This window comes from Triticum aestivum, chromosome 7B (genome assembly GCF_018294505.1).
Source record: "Triticum aestivum cultivar Chinese Spring chromosome 7B, IWGSC CS RefSeq v2.1, whole genome shotgun sequence".
Taxonomy (NCBI): Eukaryota; Viridiplantae; Streptophyta; class Magnoliopsida; order Poales; family Poaceae; genus Triticum; species Triticum aestivum.
Window position 1 is genome coordinate 149,912,384 of NC_057813.1, and position 14,969 is coordinate 149,927,352.

At 42.0% G+C, this 14,969-nt stretch overlaps 2 protein-coding genes across 4 annotated transcripts; one reads left to right on the forward strand and one right to left on the reverse strand.

Annotated features, from left to right (window-relative positions):
- Positions 1–490: 490 nt before the first annotated feature.
- On the forward strand, positions 491–7,733 carry LOC123162777 (C2 and GRAM domain-containing protein At1g03370). 2 transcript variants are annotated; one of them, XM_044580542.1, is made up of 10 exons: positions 491–1,579; positions 2,379–3,650; positions 4,003–4,185; positions 4,574–4,857; positions 5,222–5,338; positions 5,832–6,094; positions 6,247–6,415; positions 6,526–6,798; positions 7,394–7,548; positions 7,624–7,733. In XM_044580542.1, the coding sequence occupies exons 1-10, from the start codon at positions 1,231–1,233 to the stop codon at positions 7,661–7,663; spliced, it is 3,105 nt and encodes a 1,034-aa protein (XP_044436477.1). In that variant the 5' UTR covers positions 491–1,230; the 3' UTR covers positions 7,664–7,733. The 2 variants fall into 2 exon arrangements, with proteins under 2 accessions (XP_044436477.1, XP_044436476.1); XM_044580541.1 differs by having other exon boundaries at positions 492–1,579; positions 7,394–7,733.
- An 861-nt stretch (positions 7,734–8,594) lies between these two features.
- LOC123162779 (zinc finger protein CONSTANS-LIKE 9) lies at positions 8,595–14,360 on the reverse strand. Of its 2 annotated transcripts, none has more exons than XM_044580544.1 (5): positions 14,121–14,360; positions 11,857–12,536; positions 10,272–10,466; positions 9,588–9,874; positions 8,595–9,374 (listed from the first exon to the last, which is right to left on the reverse strand). In XM_044580544.1, the coding sequence occupies exons 2-4, from the start codon at positions 12,433–12,435 to the stop codon at positions 9,638–9,640; spliced, it is 1,011 nt and encodes a 336-aa protein (XP_044436479.1). In that variant the 5' UTR covers positions 12,436–12,536; positions 14,121–14,360; the 3' UTR covers positions 8,595–9,374; positions 9,588–9,637. The 2 variants fall into 2 exon arrangements, with proteins under 2 accessions (XP_044436479.1, XP_044436478.1); XM_044580543.1 differs by having other exon boundaries at positions 9,588–9,877.
- Between the last annotated feature and the right edge of the window lie 609 nt (positions 14,361–14,969).

Here is a 14,969-nt window from a genome sequence, read left to right on the forward strand (position 1 = left end):
TATGGGAGCTGTGGATCCATCGGAATGCCGTGATCTTCGACGGGGAGGCGCCATCCACACAAAAGGTGCTCAAGTGCATCGATAGCAAAGCAAGGGATTGGAAGCAAGCAGGACTACTACGCGGGGAAGTTGAGGGGTTCATGTCGGGCCTGGCACTGTGGGAGAGTAGCGAGTAATCCGCTAATTAGCTAGTCGGGCGGGGTGGCCGAGGGCTACCTGTAAATAACTTTGTATCTTCATATGTGAAGGGTTTCTGCCCTTTCCTTCTATAATACTCCCTCCGTCCGAAAATACTTGTCATCAAAATTAATAAAAGAGGATGTATCTAGATGTATTTTAATTCTAGATACGTCCCTTTCTATCCATTTTGATGACAAGTATTTTCAGACGGAGGAAGTATATGATACGCACACTCGTGCGTATTCAAGAAAAAAGATGAGCGTAGTAAAACGGGCGTGAGGGAAGGGGCAGAAAGAACTGCGGCGGCGCGCGCACGACCTTCGCCGCGGCTGCGGGGGCTGCGGCAGTTTGAAAGTCAGCAGCAGACTCAGCAGAGGGAGGGAGGCGACGCGGGCAGTGAAGTCACTCCTTTTCTCCAAAAATTCTCCCTCATTTTCCATCTCCTCTCCTCTCCTCTTCTCCCTCCCCAAATCAAAGTCTTCAATGCCCCCAAACCCACCGCCCATTCCCCCTCCCTCCCCCAAGAAACCCTCCTCCCGCCGCCGGAACCCCGCCCCGCTCTCCGCCAGGCCCTGAGCCCTACTCGACTCGCCGTGCATCCTCTCCGCGTGGCGCTCATCGCTGTTCCTTTCCTCGAATCTTCTAGTATTTCCCGGTCTTTCGGGGGATCCCCTTCCTTTTTGTTGCTTCATTCTGGAAAGCGCCCAGTCGTTTTCCCCGGATTCGCCGCGCTTCAATCTGGATTGTTTGATTCGTTTTGCTCGCTCGCTTGCTTCCAACTTTATGTGGTCTCAGCTCTCTCCCGCGTTTCCTGGACCCAGCAAGCGAACGCCGCCTTCTTCTGCTACTTCTCGCTGATTTGATTCGATCCCAACCGCCGCCATGATTTCGTTCTGAACTCCTTCGCAAAAAAAAAAAAAGAGCTGAATTTCAGTCTGAATTCAAAAAAGGAGAATTAAAAAAGAGGTCGAAGCTTCTTGATTTGATTTGAACCACGCAGACCGCCCGAATTAATCTTGACAACAACAAAAACAAGAAAGAAAGAAAGAAATGAGGCTTGTGGTGCATGTGCTGGAGGCCCGCAACCTCCCGGCGGCGGAGGCGCAGGGGCTGGGCGACCCGTACGCCAAGCTGCAGCTGGGGAGGCAGCGGGCCAAGACCAAGGTGATCAGGAAGTCGACCAACCCCGTCTGGGACGAGGAGTTCGCCTTCCGGGTCGGGGACCTCAAGGAGGAGCTCCTCATACGCATCACCGACGAGGACAAGTACTTCTCCGACGACTTCCTGGGCCAGGTCAAGGTGCCCCTCTCCGCCGTGCTCGACGCCGACAACCGTTCCCTCGGGACGCGCTGGTACCCGCTGCAGCCCAAGAGCAAGAAGTCCAAGATCAGAGATTGCGGTAACCATCTTCTTTCCACACATCATTTTTTTCCACTATTCTTTTCTTAGTTAAATAATTGTTTCATGGTGATGATAATGTGGTGTTGTTTTTTCTGAATTCGTGTAGTTAGACAGTGACTGACCCAGTGTTGTGATAGATGGGGTTGTGTTAGTTTAACCCTCCTTCTTGCATCCTCTTTTCGGCAATAGCTTCTGTCCATAACCTTCCATACATCATGTTGTTCATGTTCTTTTTTTAGTTAATAATTGTGTACTCATCTGAAGGCTCGCAAGCAAGGGGTCATGAGTTCAAATCTGGCAAATTATAGGGAAAATTCATACCGATAAGCGATAACCCACCAGCCGTGGTTGCTATGAATCAATCTATAGTTGGTTCCTGAGGAGCAGGGTGCCATGCCGTTGGGCTATGAAACAGTTAGCAGTTCCTTATCACTTCTGGTAACATATTACTTCCCAGATTATCCAAAACTTATGACATAATCAATACAGTAGTGGATGTATGCCTGTCATAGCTTTACTGCCTTTTTTATACTTATCCTTAGCTTCCAACCCACTATCAGCTGTTTATCCCTTGAATGATGTATTTAATGACTTAATCTGTTAGGAATTATAGAAAACTGGACTATGGGGACCCTTTTCCTAAGCATCAAATATTCACTATTTTGGCTTGTAATGAGGTGAATAAGAATGGTGCATATCTGACCGACGTGATTATCCTCTTTGGTTATTTGTGCATAGACTGCAGCCTATTTTTCAGAGTGGGCAACTATTTACATGCTGCTAAACATATTCTGTAGGAGAAATTCATCTTACTATATCTCTATCTCAAAGTTATCCTGAAGAGACAGCGACACTTGCACATTGGGCTTCAGACGACTTTGCATCAAGTTCAGACAAATCAAGTGAACTTAGGAAGGGATCTTCTTTGCCAAATATTCATATAGAACAATCCACATCGCCACCAGTTAGTGATGAAGCAGAAATTACCAAGCAGGATAAATCAAATGTTGGTCCATCATTTGTCAACCGGCTAAATCAATTTTTTTCAGTAAAACCAAAAGACACAGAAGCTTCTGTTCCACCTCTCTTCAAGCATGACCATGGTTTGGATACTCTTGAAGAAATGCCGTTAACAAGCTCACAACTTTCTGATGAGCAGGACTCTGAAACTAGTGCAAATATGTTGTTTGATGAACTACTGAAGGCCTTTGCATCTAAGCATGAAGGGAATGATATGCCTGGACATTTGTCAGGTGGAGTTCTTATTGATCAGGTTTATGCAGTTGCACCCAGTGACTTGAATACACGTCTTTTCTCACCAAGTTCAGACTTTCTGCAATCACTAGCGAAGATGCAAGGGACTACTGGTCTGGATATTCAACACTGGAGACTTGAAAATGATGGTGAGGTCTTGAAGAGGGTTGTAACCTACACAAAAGCTGCTACTAAACTAGTTAAAGCCGTGAAAGCAACAGAAGACGTGGCATATCTGAAGGCAGATGGAGATATGTATGCAGTTTTAGCAGATGTTAGTACTCCTGAAGTCCCTTTTGGCAATAATTTTAGGGTGGAGATTTTGACCTGTATAATGCCAGGGCCTGAACTAAGAGATGATGAAAGATCTTCACGACTTGTAATCTCTTGGCGCTTAAATTTCATGCAAAGTACCATGATGAAGGGCATGATAGAAAATGGTGCAAAACAAGGATTGAAGGACAACTTCAATCAGTTCTCTGAACTTCTGGCTCAAAATGTCAGACCAGTTGATGCAAAAGATACAACAACTAATAATGAAAGCTTGTCTTCCATGCAACCGGAAACAGAATCTGATTGGAAACTAGCATTCCGAATCTTTGGAAATTTTACTGTTGTATCCTCAATTGTTGCACTTATTTATGTTTTTGCACACATCATCCTTGCAAGTCCTAGTATAATTCAAGGTCTCGAGTTCCCTGGCCTGGACTTGCCAGATTCTGTTGGTGAAGTTGTGGTTTGTGGAGTTCTTGTTCTGCAAGGACAACGTGTCCTTAATATGATTGCACGGTTTGTCCAGGCAAGGAGGCGAAGAGGTAGCTCATATCTCCTTTCTGATTTTACTCCCGTTCTTTTTCCTAGTAGGAATAGAAGCATTATGGATGAACTCATGTGTTATTTAACAGAATCATTGCGAATAATTTCAGCAGATAAACCCAACAGTTCTTGGCACTTGACAGTGACAAGATACAAATGCTTCTTTACGAATATTCTGATGCAAAAAAGGGTTGCTGTTACTTTTTATTTTCTTCAACAGAATCTTCACTTATTATTCTGGACATATACTCTTCTTTTTTCAAAAAGGAGGGAATGCCCCCGGCCTGGACATATACTCATAATCTGCACGCATCAGCAAACTTTGCTAACATGGTCTTTTGAGATGTTTAGGCGGTGATCATGGTGTCAAAGCAAAAGGCGATGGCTGGTTGCTGACTGTTGCTTTGATAGATGGGACCAACTTAGCAGCAACAAAGTCATCTGGTTACTCTGATCCATATGTTGTATTTACTTGCAATGGACAGACAAAGACAAGTTCGATTAAGTTTCACACTCTTGAGCCTCAATGGAATGGTAAAGCTATAATTTAATTTGTTTGCAATATTTATTAGCCATCTCATAACTCGTTAGAAATGCATTTGAATCCAGCTTATAATTTTTTTTGTTTGCAATATTTACTAGCTACTCCCCCGGTCCAAAATAAGTGTCGTGTTCCACGATCCACGACACTTATTTTGGACTGGAGGGAGTATCTCATAACTCGCTAGAACACATTTGAAGCCATCTTTATTTGACCTATTTACATTTGCTAGCATTTTGCTTTAATTCACATAGTGCTAAACTTTAGAACTCCCAGTAACCAAAATGTATTAATGGGCTCAAAGGAACCTCTATTTATTTGTAAATATTTTTAGGCCTTTTAAGTGGCAAGGTTTCATTATAACCTTTTCAAAATTTGCAGAAATTTTTGAATTTGATGCCATGGAAGACCCACCCTCAGTGATGGAAATAAACGTATATGATTTTGATGGACCCTTTGATGAAGTTGCCTCCCTTGGTCACGTTGAAGTAAATTTCTTGAAATATAGTATATCTGAGCTTGCCGACATTTGGATTCCTCTCAAGGGAAAGCTGGCTCAAGCATGTCAATCAAAATTACATTTGAGAATTTTCTTGAACAATTCAAGGGGTACAGAAGTTGTGAAGGATTACCTGGACAGGATGGAGAAAGAGGTTGGCAGAAAGGTAGGTCTCTATTCCCTATCAAGTGGTAAAAGTTCATATACTCTTAGGACTATATGCACCTATCATTCAAATACTACAATTGCGTACATTCATAGAATTTATAAATGTAGAGCATATTAGAAACTTGGAAAATGTTCACTTGCTAAAAGTTCTACAAGAATATAATCACATTTGCACTGTTACCAAGAAGACCAAAGTTTGCATGCTTATTTTGTCATTAAGTATGTTTCTTTTATCACATGCAACACATGTCTACAATTTTAGTGAGAAATTTTGAAATGCACAAGTGTGCAGAACAAATACATGTGTATATGGTAACATGTAATCAGCCCATGACTTGATTGATGCCAATTTCATTATGCAGATTGCTATGCGGTCACCTCACACGAACCTAGAGTTCCAGAAGATCTTTTCTTTGCCACCAGAAGAATTCCTTATCAATGATTTTACCTGCCATTTAAAGCGCAAGATGCTCACACAGGTAAATTTATTTGATTCTACTGTGTTTCTGTTGTACTGCAAGCAAACCCTCATTCATTTTGCAATACAGCACCACGTGCTGAGAAAGTGGATTCAGTATCCTCAAATTAAAGAGTCAGTTGGGATCCTGCGTCACTATAGGCACAACTGTCATTCCAGATTACAAGAGTATGCAAATCTACAGATGGTGGTCACTATTTTCAGCCAGTATGATGTAGTACAAAGATTCCATTCAAACTTATTCAGTTTCTGAACCCAGTTAAAACAATATAATTATTCATCTTTCTGCCTTGTTTCGATTTTCCTGCTCTACCATAAAAAGGTACTATCAAATATTGTCTGTTAACCATTTAACCATACTTATGATTACCAGTAATCATTGTCATATTTCGCATGGCCATGCTACTGTTAATCTGAACTTACACCTTAATTAGACATAAACTTCTGTTTTGTGTGCCTTTGTTTGACTGCTCGTGCTCATGGCTGTCTTGCAGGGTCGCTTGTTTTTATCCCCAAGAATTATTGGGTTCTACACCAATCTTTTTGGCCACAAAACAAAATTCTTCTTTCTTTGGGAAGATATTGAAGAGATCCAACTGGTCCCTGCAACCCTATCTTTGATGGGAAGCCCATCTCTGCTGATTACCCTTCGCAAGGGCAGAGGAATGGATGCAAGGCATGGAGCAAAGCAACTGGACGATGAAGGGAGACTCAAGTTTCATCTCCAGTCCTTTGTGTCATTCAATGCGGCACATAAGTAAGTTCGTTTTCTTGGATGATTAACATTAACTCGTCATATGTGGCTGGCCATCACAATAAACTACTTGCAGGCACACCAATTTATTGTCCGGTTTAATTTTCTTTCTTCATGAGCATGTTGTTCAAAATTGTGAGTTGCATGCTTTGCAGAACAATAATGGCACTGTGGAAGGCGAGATCTTTGACCCCTGAAGAAAAAATTCAGCTGGTAGAAGAGGAATCAGAAGCGAAAGACCTCCAAACTGAGGAAGGTGGATCTTTCTTAGGCATAGAGGATGTCAAAATGTCAGAAGTATTTTCATCTACAATACCTTTTGACGTAAGATTTCCTTATCTCGTTCTGACATTGATGTACAATCCACTATGTGATGTGCAACAAGTGAAACAGTTACAATTTTGGATTGAAAGCAACTTCCATGTTTCATCCAGGTGCCAATACTCATGGGCATATTTGAGGGTGGTCCTGTGGAGCGTCGAATTATGGAGAAAGTTGGCTGTATGGACTACTCTGTGACAGCATGGGAACCTGTCAGGGACGATGCGCACCAGAGACAAGTCCATTGCAGGCTTGACAAGAAAGTGGCACGCCGTGATGGTGAAGTAATGAGCACCCAACAGAAGTCCCCATTACCTGATAAGAATGGATGGCTCATTGAAGAAGTGATGACATTTGAAGGCATTCCAGTTGGCGAATGTTTCAATGTAAGAAACGACTTTCTGACATTAAATTTTTGTTTTTTATTAAAATCGTAGTATTAGCTATATAATTCAATTGTGCATGATATTATATCTGTGTTAATCTTGTCTTATTCTTGCCTGCTCTTCTTATGTTGCTTTTTTGGTCACACCTTCCTCTTGATGGTTGACATGACATCTTTATAGTCAAACAATTGACCTTTTGTTAGCTTTATAATCTTGAATTTGTATGTCCTCTTCTTTTGTTCTATATGTATTTCCTCATTTTGGTTAACCAAACACCAAACATATATCTTGGTTGCTTTGTTCATGACTTCCAATAAAATATTTTTTTTAATTGAAAACCTTTCAATAAGATTTCTATGGTCATTGTGGTGAAGTGGTCATCCTGAATTCAGAAAGTTGTCGGTACACAATATACAAAACAATCACATTGTTTACAGATGTATGCATTATACAACTAAACATGAGAAAAGTTGTCTCTGTTTAGTTCATTAGTTTTGTCAAAGGCAACAACTACTGTCTATTTTGTCGTCATTTTGTCATGACCAAGATTTCAGTTTTTTCGACTTCTGACATAGTTATTACTTAATTTCCACAGCTCCATATTCGATACCAGTTGGAGCAGGCCTCGTCCAAGCAGAAGTCATGCAGTGTCCAAGTATTTATCGGCATGGCATGGTTAAAGAGCTGCAAGAATCGAAAGAAGATCACGCAAGAAGTGGCATCCAAGTTGTCTTCTCGCCTCAAGAAGATATTCAGCCAACTTGAGAAGGAACTCATACCAGCTAACTAGGAGCCATTTTTCGCATCTTATTTTCTCTTCTGCACATTCAGCCAACTTGAGAAGGAACTCATACCAGCTAACTAGGAGCCATTTTTCGCATCCTACTTTTGCTGGTCCACATACATATATGGATCACCAGAAAGCATCTTCAGCATTGACCTATTTTGAGTTTCGGTGAGAATTGTACATAGTGAGGATGATTCCACGGGCCAATTGGAGAACTAAAAGAAGGGCCAAGAATGTAGTTTGATTAGGCCCTGTTTGGTTCCAAATAAGTCACCAACTTATAAGTCAATAAGTGGAAAAAGTGACTTATTTTGCCAAACAGACCCGACTTATAAGTCACCCCAACTTATAAGTTATAAGTTGCTTCACCCCAACTTAAAACTTATAAGTCACCCACTTTTACATGGATCCCACCACCTGCATGATGTGGATTGGTTGGGAAAGATGTGTCAGGTGACTTATAAGTCAGATGACAACCAAACAGACGTGAGTCACTGATTTTAAGTCACCTGACTTATAAGTCAGGTGACTTATTGGAACCAAACAGGCCCTTAGTATTCAGATATATAGCCTTCATGTTAGATGACAAGCACCGGCAAGTGTCCATGGAGTTGTAAACTCCCTATAGATAAATCACCATTCTTTTCAACACTTATACTCAAAAGGAAAATTGATGGGGTAAACAATTGAAGGGGTAGAACCTTTATACCTGGAGGTCTGGGAAACCAGCTTCGTAGTTAAGCCAAATCGCTAGGTCTCTTCGGCCATGTGTGCTGTTATTAACTATGAAGCCTGATATCAGGCGTGTACATACACATTTTCCTGAGATTTTCAGTACATCGGAACACAATAGTGACAATCATGCATCTTCTTTTTACTGATAGGATGATACATCAGTAACAACCATGCTTGATACAATTAAATTTCTACTCTTTCAGCACCTTGGCTCGGTGAAATTCTGTGTGATGATAAATGTGACATTTTTCAGAGCAACTAGAGGTGAATCAGATGATCAAAAATGACATATCTGAGCATATATATATGCTCAAGTACAAATAGTAGCATTGAGTAGGTCTGAAGGTTTCCTTATTTGGGCAGGGTGAGCACACAAAATTGGTGGCAAGTTTACATGGGCTCCATCACCACCACCAGCTTGAAACAACAAACTTTACAACCACCACCAGCTTATTTCCGACCTGGTATTTACACATGCATAATTGCACACAAAACTCCGGATTGCAGCAGAATTCATGTAAAAATATAACGCAGCAGGATACTTCACAACTACAGCTTTTGCCTAAGAGAACACAATCTGGAAGCATACCGCCGTAAACACCACAACAAGGGTAGGTGGATGCCACATAGTCAGTAGAAGGGAGAAAAACGCAGAAAGTCCATCTAGTTGCGTTGTCTTCGTTCACCAAAACTGCTCTGGAAGCAATAGAAGACGCGAGATCCATCCGCTGTACAGAAGGAACAGGAGAAACGGCGTCGAAAACTTGCACAACTTTCAATTTTTTTTGCCTCGCTGGTTGCTTTCCATTCTTTTCTTTCCAGAGGTGGGTATGCCATGATTGCTTCAGCGTCTGATTTATCGATTTTTCCCAGCTGCAATAGGCACTGGTTTAAGATTGCTAATCTAAGCACAATGCTTTTCTGCATTCAGTAGCTCCTTGTGTCGAGCGGATCATAGTCATACGCTTCACCGGCCTTAACAAACCGTCCCTTGACTCTCTTCCTCACATCCGCCCTAGCCTTGCGAGATTCATACCTGATCTTGTGGTCAAACCTATAAAAAGGGCCACAACAGATGAAGAATAGTCAGCTAGCTATCAAGGAAAAATAGGAGATAGAGCTACATAGGCAGTAGCATGTCAGAAAACATACAAGCTACAGAATATTTTTGTTGTATGATTAAAAGTTACCACATGGTTACAAGTAAACATGCAACGCCTTCCAGAAATAAAAAAGGCAGAAGAAGTTTAGTAATAAAGACACTTACTTTCTTCTTTTCTTCTTCTCCTTGTACCTTGTGATAGCACTGTCTCTAATTCAGGCAAATGACCCATCAGGGCCAGGAGGAAGCCAAGGAGGCTCGCCCATAAGGAGCATTGGTGATACACCACAATCTTGGTATTCTTCAGGAATGCTCTCACCAGTAAAGCCAGAATAGGAAATAGCTTGCCTCACAGGAATACAAAGACTGGAATCATCTTCTTTTACTGCTGGATTTGACATCCCAGAGTCAGCAGATAACGCATTGCTAGCAGCAGGCTGCTTTGGCTTGGGCTGCTGAAACCAAGTAATCTTGAGGTCAGACAAAAAAAGAAAGAAAGAAAAAGCATTGCAATATGACAAAGAAAAAGATGACAGCTGATGCTTTTCCAACAATGATTGTAATTCAAAAGTGACAGCTGATGCTTTTCTCAACAATGATTGTAATTCAAAAGGGAAACCATAACAATCATTTACACATTAAGTTCTTAAACTGAATTCTTGCAAGGGAACATGAAATTGTATATCTCAAGTATGTCTGCATCGGAGGAATTCAAAATTAACATCAGAGCGAGGTGATTGTTCAAACAAAGAGAGAACTCCAGTTATGAGAACATCGCCACATGAATGTGAACACCTATAAAACATATCTTCTAACTAAATAAATGGCTAGTGGGAATAAGCTACAAACCTCATCAGAATTCACAGCAGTCGCTTCCTTAACTTCAAAGTAACTGTCAATGCCAGCATCATCAAAGAGTTCCTCAGTCTGAATATGAGAGTTACCAAATAGTTCTTCATAATTTTCGTAACTCAGATCAATATCATCCATAGAGAAATCTTCATATATGCTGTCCTTGCTGAACATATGTTTGTCTGGCGTATACTGCACAAGGAAATCATAAGCACACGTTAGTGAAAATTTAATATCTGAAGAAGCACAGGGCAGGGTAAGAACTTAGGAGAAGCCTATAGATGTTGCATATGCTAGTCCACAGAGAGGAATTTTCCTGTTAAGTCTTTTATCACACATCTGCAAATTTTCCCAACTTAAGAACTCACTAAGGAGATGCTCACAGTCCGCTAACTTGCATGTAGACCATCCATTACTCATATTGAATGGTTACCTATTTACCCCATAGGTTATGGCAAGTATCTCATTCCAATTAAGCACAGCATTAGTTGTGTGATACGCACAGCTTTCCTATCATCTGGCCTGTGTTAATATTCACTTACATATGCTAATTACTTACAAAAGTGCATCCTAATTTGTTCCCCAAAATAAAGTTTTTTTGAAAAAATTGTTCTAAAAGAAACTCACCCAAATTTGTTTCTGAAAATGAATCTTACATATCACTCCACTGGTGGGATGCCATGTAACCTTGTCATGCCATCAGTAGCAAGTAGTGTTCATATTTCCAAAAATGTCCTGAATGACCCATGGCATGGCAAGAATCAAGATTCATTTGTAACCCCACCAATGCTAGCATATTGTAGGCAGCATTTTTTTTGGAAAAAATCCACTAGGGGTATATATTTTTACTAAGTTGCAATAATTTCATACAGTAAGTAACAAAAAATATTCAAGTGCAATATGTGTGCACAAAATAAAATAAAATCATGACATATCTTTACTACTATATAGTGTACGAGTTTTGAATTAAATCTGAAGCATCAATCCTAGCCGTTGGTCTGCTTAATCTAACGGCTCATAGCAGCAGGATTCGTGGTGAACAGTAGACCACAACAGCCTCCACTATGTTCTGGAACCATCGCCTGTCCTTCCCAGAAAAAAAGGCCCATACGTGAGATATCTTGGGCCATGTTGCAGATTGAGTGGAAGACATGCTGAGCCCAAGCGAGATGATCTAGGAGGACAATGGGAAGAAGAGAAAATAAAGTCGTTGAATTCTTGTCCATGTCATCAAAGTGAGGCTTCCATACTAATTGCTACCTCAGCAGTACTTATATTCGGCATATTTCTAAAAAAGAAAATCTGCATTATTACATTAACAATATTTTTTACCTTGAACCTATAAGCATGTATATGACCCTTTTCTTTATGACAAAATGACTCCATAATTCTAGGACGTGCATTGCACGTGTATAAATACTAGTAGTGCAAGTGAATGACTTGCCAACTGTAGGAAGGAAAGCTGCTAGCTATCTTAAAACGATGGCATAGCCACATAGTACCGTAGTAGTATATGCAATGCAACAGCATAAGTTTATTAATAGTTCTACATGCAGAAGGATATGTGAGAATCTTATTGCACCTTAGCTGTCGTCGAATCCACAGATACAGCTGTCTGATTATTAGCAGGTGGAAGAAGGTTCAGAGCAGCTTCAGAAGATGAGCCTATCACAGACTTTTGTTTGTCTTCTTCATCAAGTGTTGCGCAAGCCATATCTACCAAACTGTTGTCCCCTTGAGCGTTGTCTCCATTACTGACAGCACTGTCACTGATGCTCATCATGCTTATTACTTGCTCACAATTCAGCTCAGGAGCCACATTAGGAATATCCAAAATGAATGACCACATTCTTGAAAGCTCTGCAGATGATGGGCACCCTGAATAGCAGTTTATATTCTGTCTTTTGTGTCCAGCAGCAGAGGATCCAGCACTATGCCCATTCCAATCACAATTTTGGCAAAGTGAGGTGTTCTCCTCTAGGCAGCGGACCATGGCAGGCTGTGAAGCACACCGGTCACATAGAAGAGTTCTTGTATGGCGCCGAGAAAGAGCATTAGCTGAATGCACATTGCGATCACATGACAAGCACAAAGAAGCCGCATCGGATCGGCAGTAAACCATGGACCTATGCTCCCCACAGTAATCGCAGAGAGCACCCATGATTTTTTTATGGACAACACTCTAAGCCAGCTCCAGGATCTTTTACTTGGCCAACAACCCTTCTTCACAAGCTTTCAAGGTCACCCAAATTTGCAAGAAACCTGTGTAGTAGTGACAAGCAATTATTAAAGAAGTGTGCTAGTAGAACTCATCAGGACGGAAAAGAATATAAAATCATAAACCAGCACACATGGATTTAATGGTGCATACATGAGACTAACATGATGCAGTTACTATATACTGACCCAAGGAACCGCCCTTTCAATTCAAACAAAGAAAAGAGTTCAAAACATGCAGCAACAATCATGCTGTGCCACATAGACATCTTGCATCAAGGTAACAATAATATAAAACCATGGATAATATATATCTACTTCCTAATTGGGACATCTTGCCGCCATCTTCATTAAGAAGATTTTAGGTTTCGATGGGCACGTACACCCGTGGACTCCGCCTCGATTTGCCGACCAGCATAAAGAAGTAGGAGTCCCACTACAAAAGTACAAACCACGAGTCTTGGGATCTTATGCTCTCGGTACTTTCTATAATTCACAATGGTAGCTTGCAAGTATATATTCCCCACTGGTCAATAGGTACTGCAACCATATCGTTGTTTACATTTGAATGAACTATATTCTATCACAACTTTACCTAAGGACAATAAGCGGTTTGCAAGAAGCATCGTGAATGAGGGGAATAATATCAAACAGGAGTTACAAAAATGAAGGGAACAAAGACTTCACAATATTGATTCTATTGGGCTGGAACTACTAGGAAACATTAGGTGTTTATTTTTAATGCGAAAACTAAAAATGACCGATTTCTAGTACTATAAAATGGCATTAGATAGCCCAGAAGGAAAATGTAAATGGAAAAGAAAAAGTAAAGGAAACGAAAATGGACTATTCGTTCGTGCGAACAAAGCGGTACAAAAAGTTGTTTTATATGAAAGTTATATTTTTTCGAAAGTTAAAAAGATATTTTCAGTTCGTGCGCACCTAAGCACGCTTTAGCGGATAATAAAAGCTAAAATACATAGATTTTGACATCTCCTTTGCGAATAAATATACAATTTAATTTATTAAACTCTATTTAAATACCGAGCGTTCCTTTTTTGCCATTTAATAAGGGAAGCTCATTAATAAAAAAATCTATAATCGAAAACATGGTGACAATTAAATTAAGAAAAATATGTTATTTTCATTAAAAAACATCTGAGAAAAACGTGTATGCAGAAGGAATCATTTTACGCTTGTTGCTAAAAAACGGAGGATGGCTCGAGGAAAACCGATCCTAATAATATATAGAAGTGCAGAAATCGAAATTGAACTAGACGACAAGACTGCTGTGGAAGGGTCACGAGCCTCAGTGACATAATCGAAGCTAAATCAACCGAAAGTCGCCAGCCCAATCGTGAAAACCCGAACCAAACCAATAGAAAAGTAAAACACCCCGGATCAAAGCAAGCCGCGTGATCAGCATAATAAAACGGCGGCCGTGAAAAGAAAAGAAAAATCAAATCCAGCGACACCGCAGCTTCCCGAGCATAAAAAATGGATCCAGACCACAGGACGCTGTGCTGGGACCGACACAAATCATCAGATTCGCGCTACCGGAGTTCCCAAATCCAAAGTTCCAAACAGAGACATGAACAAGCTACGAAAGAAGGGAGAGACAGCACGCACCTTGAAGGAAGAAGGAAGCAACAGCGGCTCCTCAGATCCAGCCGGCGCCGGGAGACCCCAGGCGGTGGGGAGCGGCCAGAAACTCGCTCCGGCGGCCCAGGCCCGGGTAGAAATTATTTTTCTCAGAGAGAGATAGGGGGAAAAAAAAAAGAGGGGCGGGACGAAGGAGGAATTTTCTGGGAGAGATAAGAGAGAGAGATGTACAGCAGAGGAGGAGAGGAGCACAACAAAAGAGAGGAAGAGAGGGCGTGGTGCGGTACAAGTAGTAGTGGTAGAAGTGGTAGCGTAGGGGGGAGATGGGGTGGCGGGGCCCGCCCGCGCTGGACCGGGTGGGCCACGGGGAAAGCGAAAAGGGTATCTCCCCCCTCGGCCCGCGCTTTTGCGCTTTTCGGAGGGCACCCTCGTCATTCCCGCCGAGGATAGGCGCGCCACGTGTGCCCCCGGTCGCCCGGCCCCCGCCGGTGCGGTCCACACCACGCCGCCGATCCACTCCTTCCATCACTGACATGCGGGCCATGTCTCTACGGCTGGTCCACCATGTCAGCGACGTCCCTTAAGCAGGAGCGGCGTGCGTGGAGGGTGGCTTGGCGGGTATTGTTCGGGCGAAAAGTTCCACTGCTGCGCCCGCCACTAGTAGACTCTCACTCGTCCGCGCACTGGCGCAGGGCAGCGGTCCACACCGTGGGAGGAGGAGGCGGGCCCCGGCCTTGGTCACTGGCGGGCGGGCCCGGGCTCACAGCGACGGCCCGTTTTGGTTAGCAGCTGAAAGGCGAGGCTTTCCGACTTTCGGACGGGCGGCTGTATTTTATGAATTTCGCGTGCGCTTTTGTGTGGCAGTGGTACTAGGAT

What these genes read in the sequence shown, in the direction of transcription:
- LOC123162777 (XM_044580542.1), top strand. Translation starts at nt 1,231, where the DNA reads ATGAGGCTTGTGGTGCATGTGCTGGAGGCCCGCAACCTCCCGGCGGCG. An exon ending in GTCCAAGATCAGAGATTGCG is followed by an intron (nt 1,580 to 2,378) that starts GTAACCATCTTC and finishes CATATTCTGTAG; the next exon opens with GAGAAATTCATCTTACTATA. An exon ending in CCAGGCAAGGAGGCGAAGAG is followed by an intron (nt 3,651 to 4,002) that starts GTAGCTCATATC and finishes TGAGATGTTTAG; the next exon opens with GCGGTGATCATGGTGTCAAA.
- LOC123162779 (XM_044580543.1), bottom strand. Translation starts at nt 12,435, where the DNA reads ATGGGTGCTCTCTGCGATTACTGTGGGGAGCATAGGTCCATGGTTTAC. An exon ending in TGGATTCGACGACAGCTAAG is followed by an intron (nt 10,467 to 11,856) that starts GTGCAATAAGAT and finishes TTCCTTGTGCAG; the next exon opens with TATACGCCAGACAAACATAT. An exon ending in CTGCTGTGAATTCTGATGAG is followed by an intron (nt 9,878 to 10,271) that starts GTTTGTAGCTTA and finishes ACTTGGTTTCAG; the next exon opens with CAGCCCAAGCCAAAGCAGCC.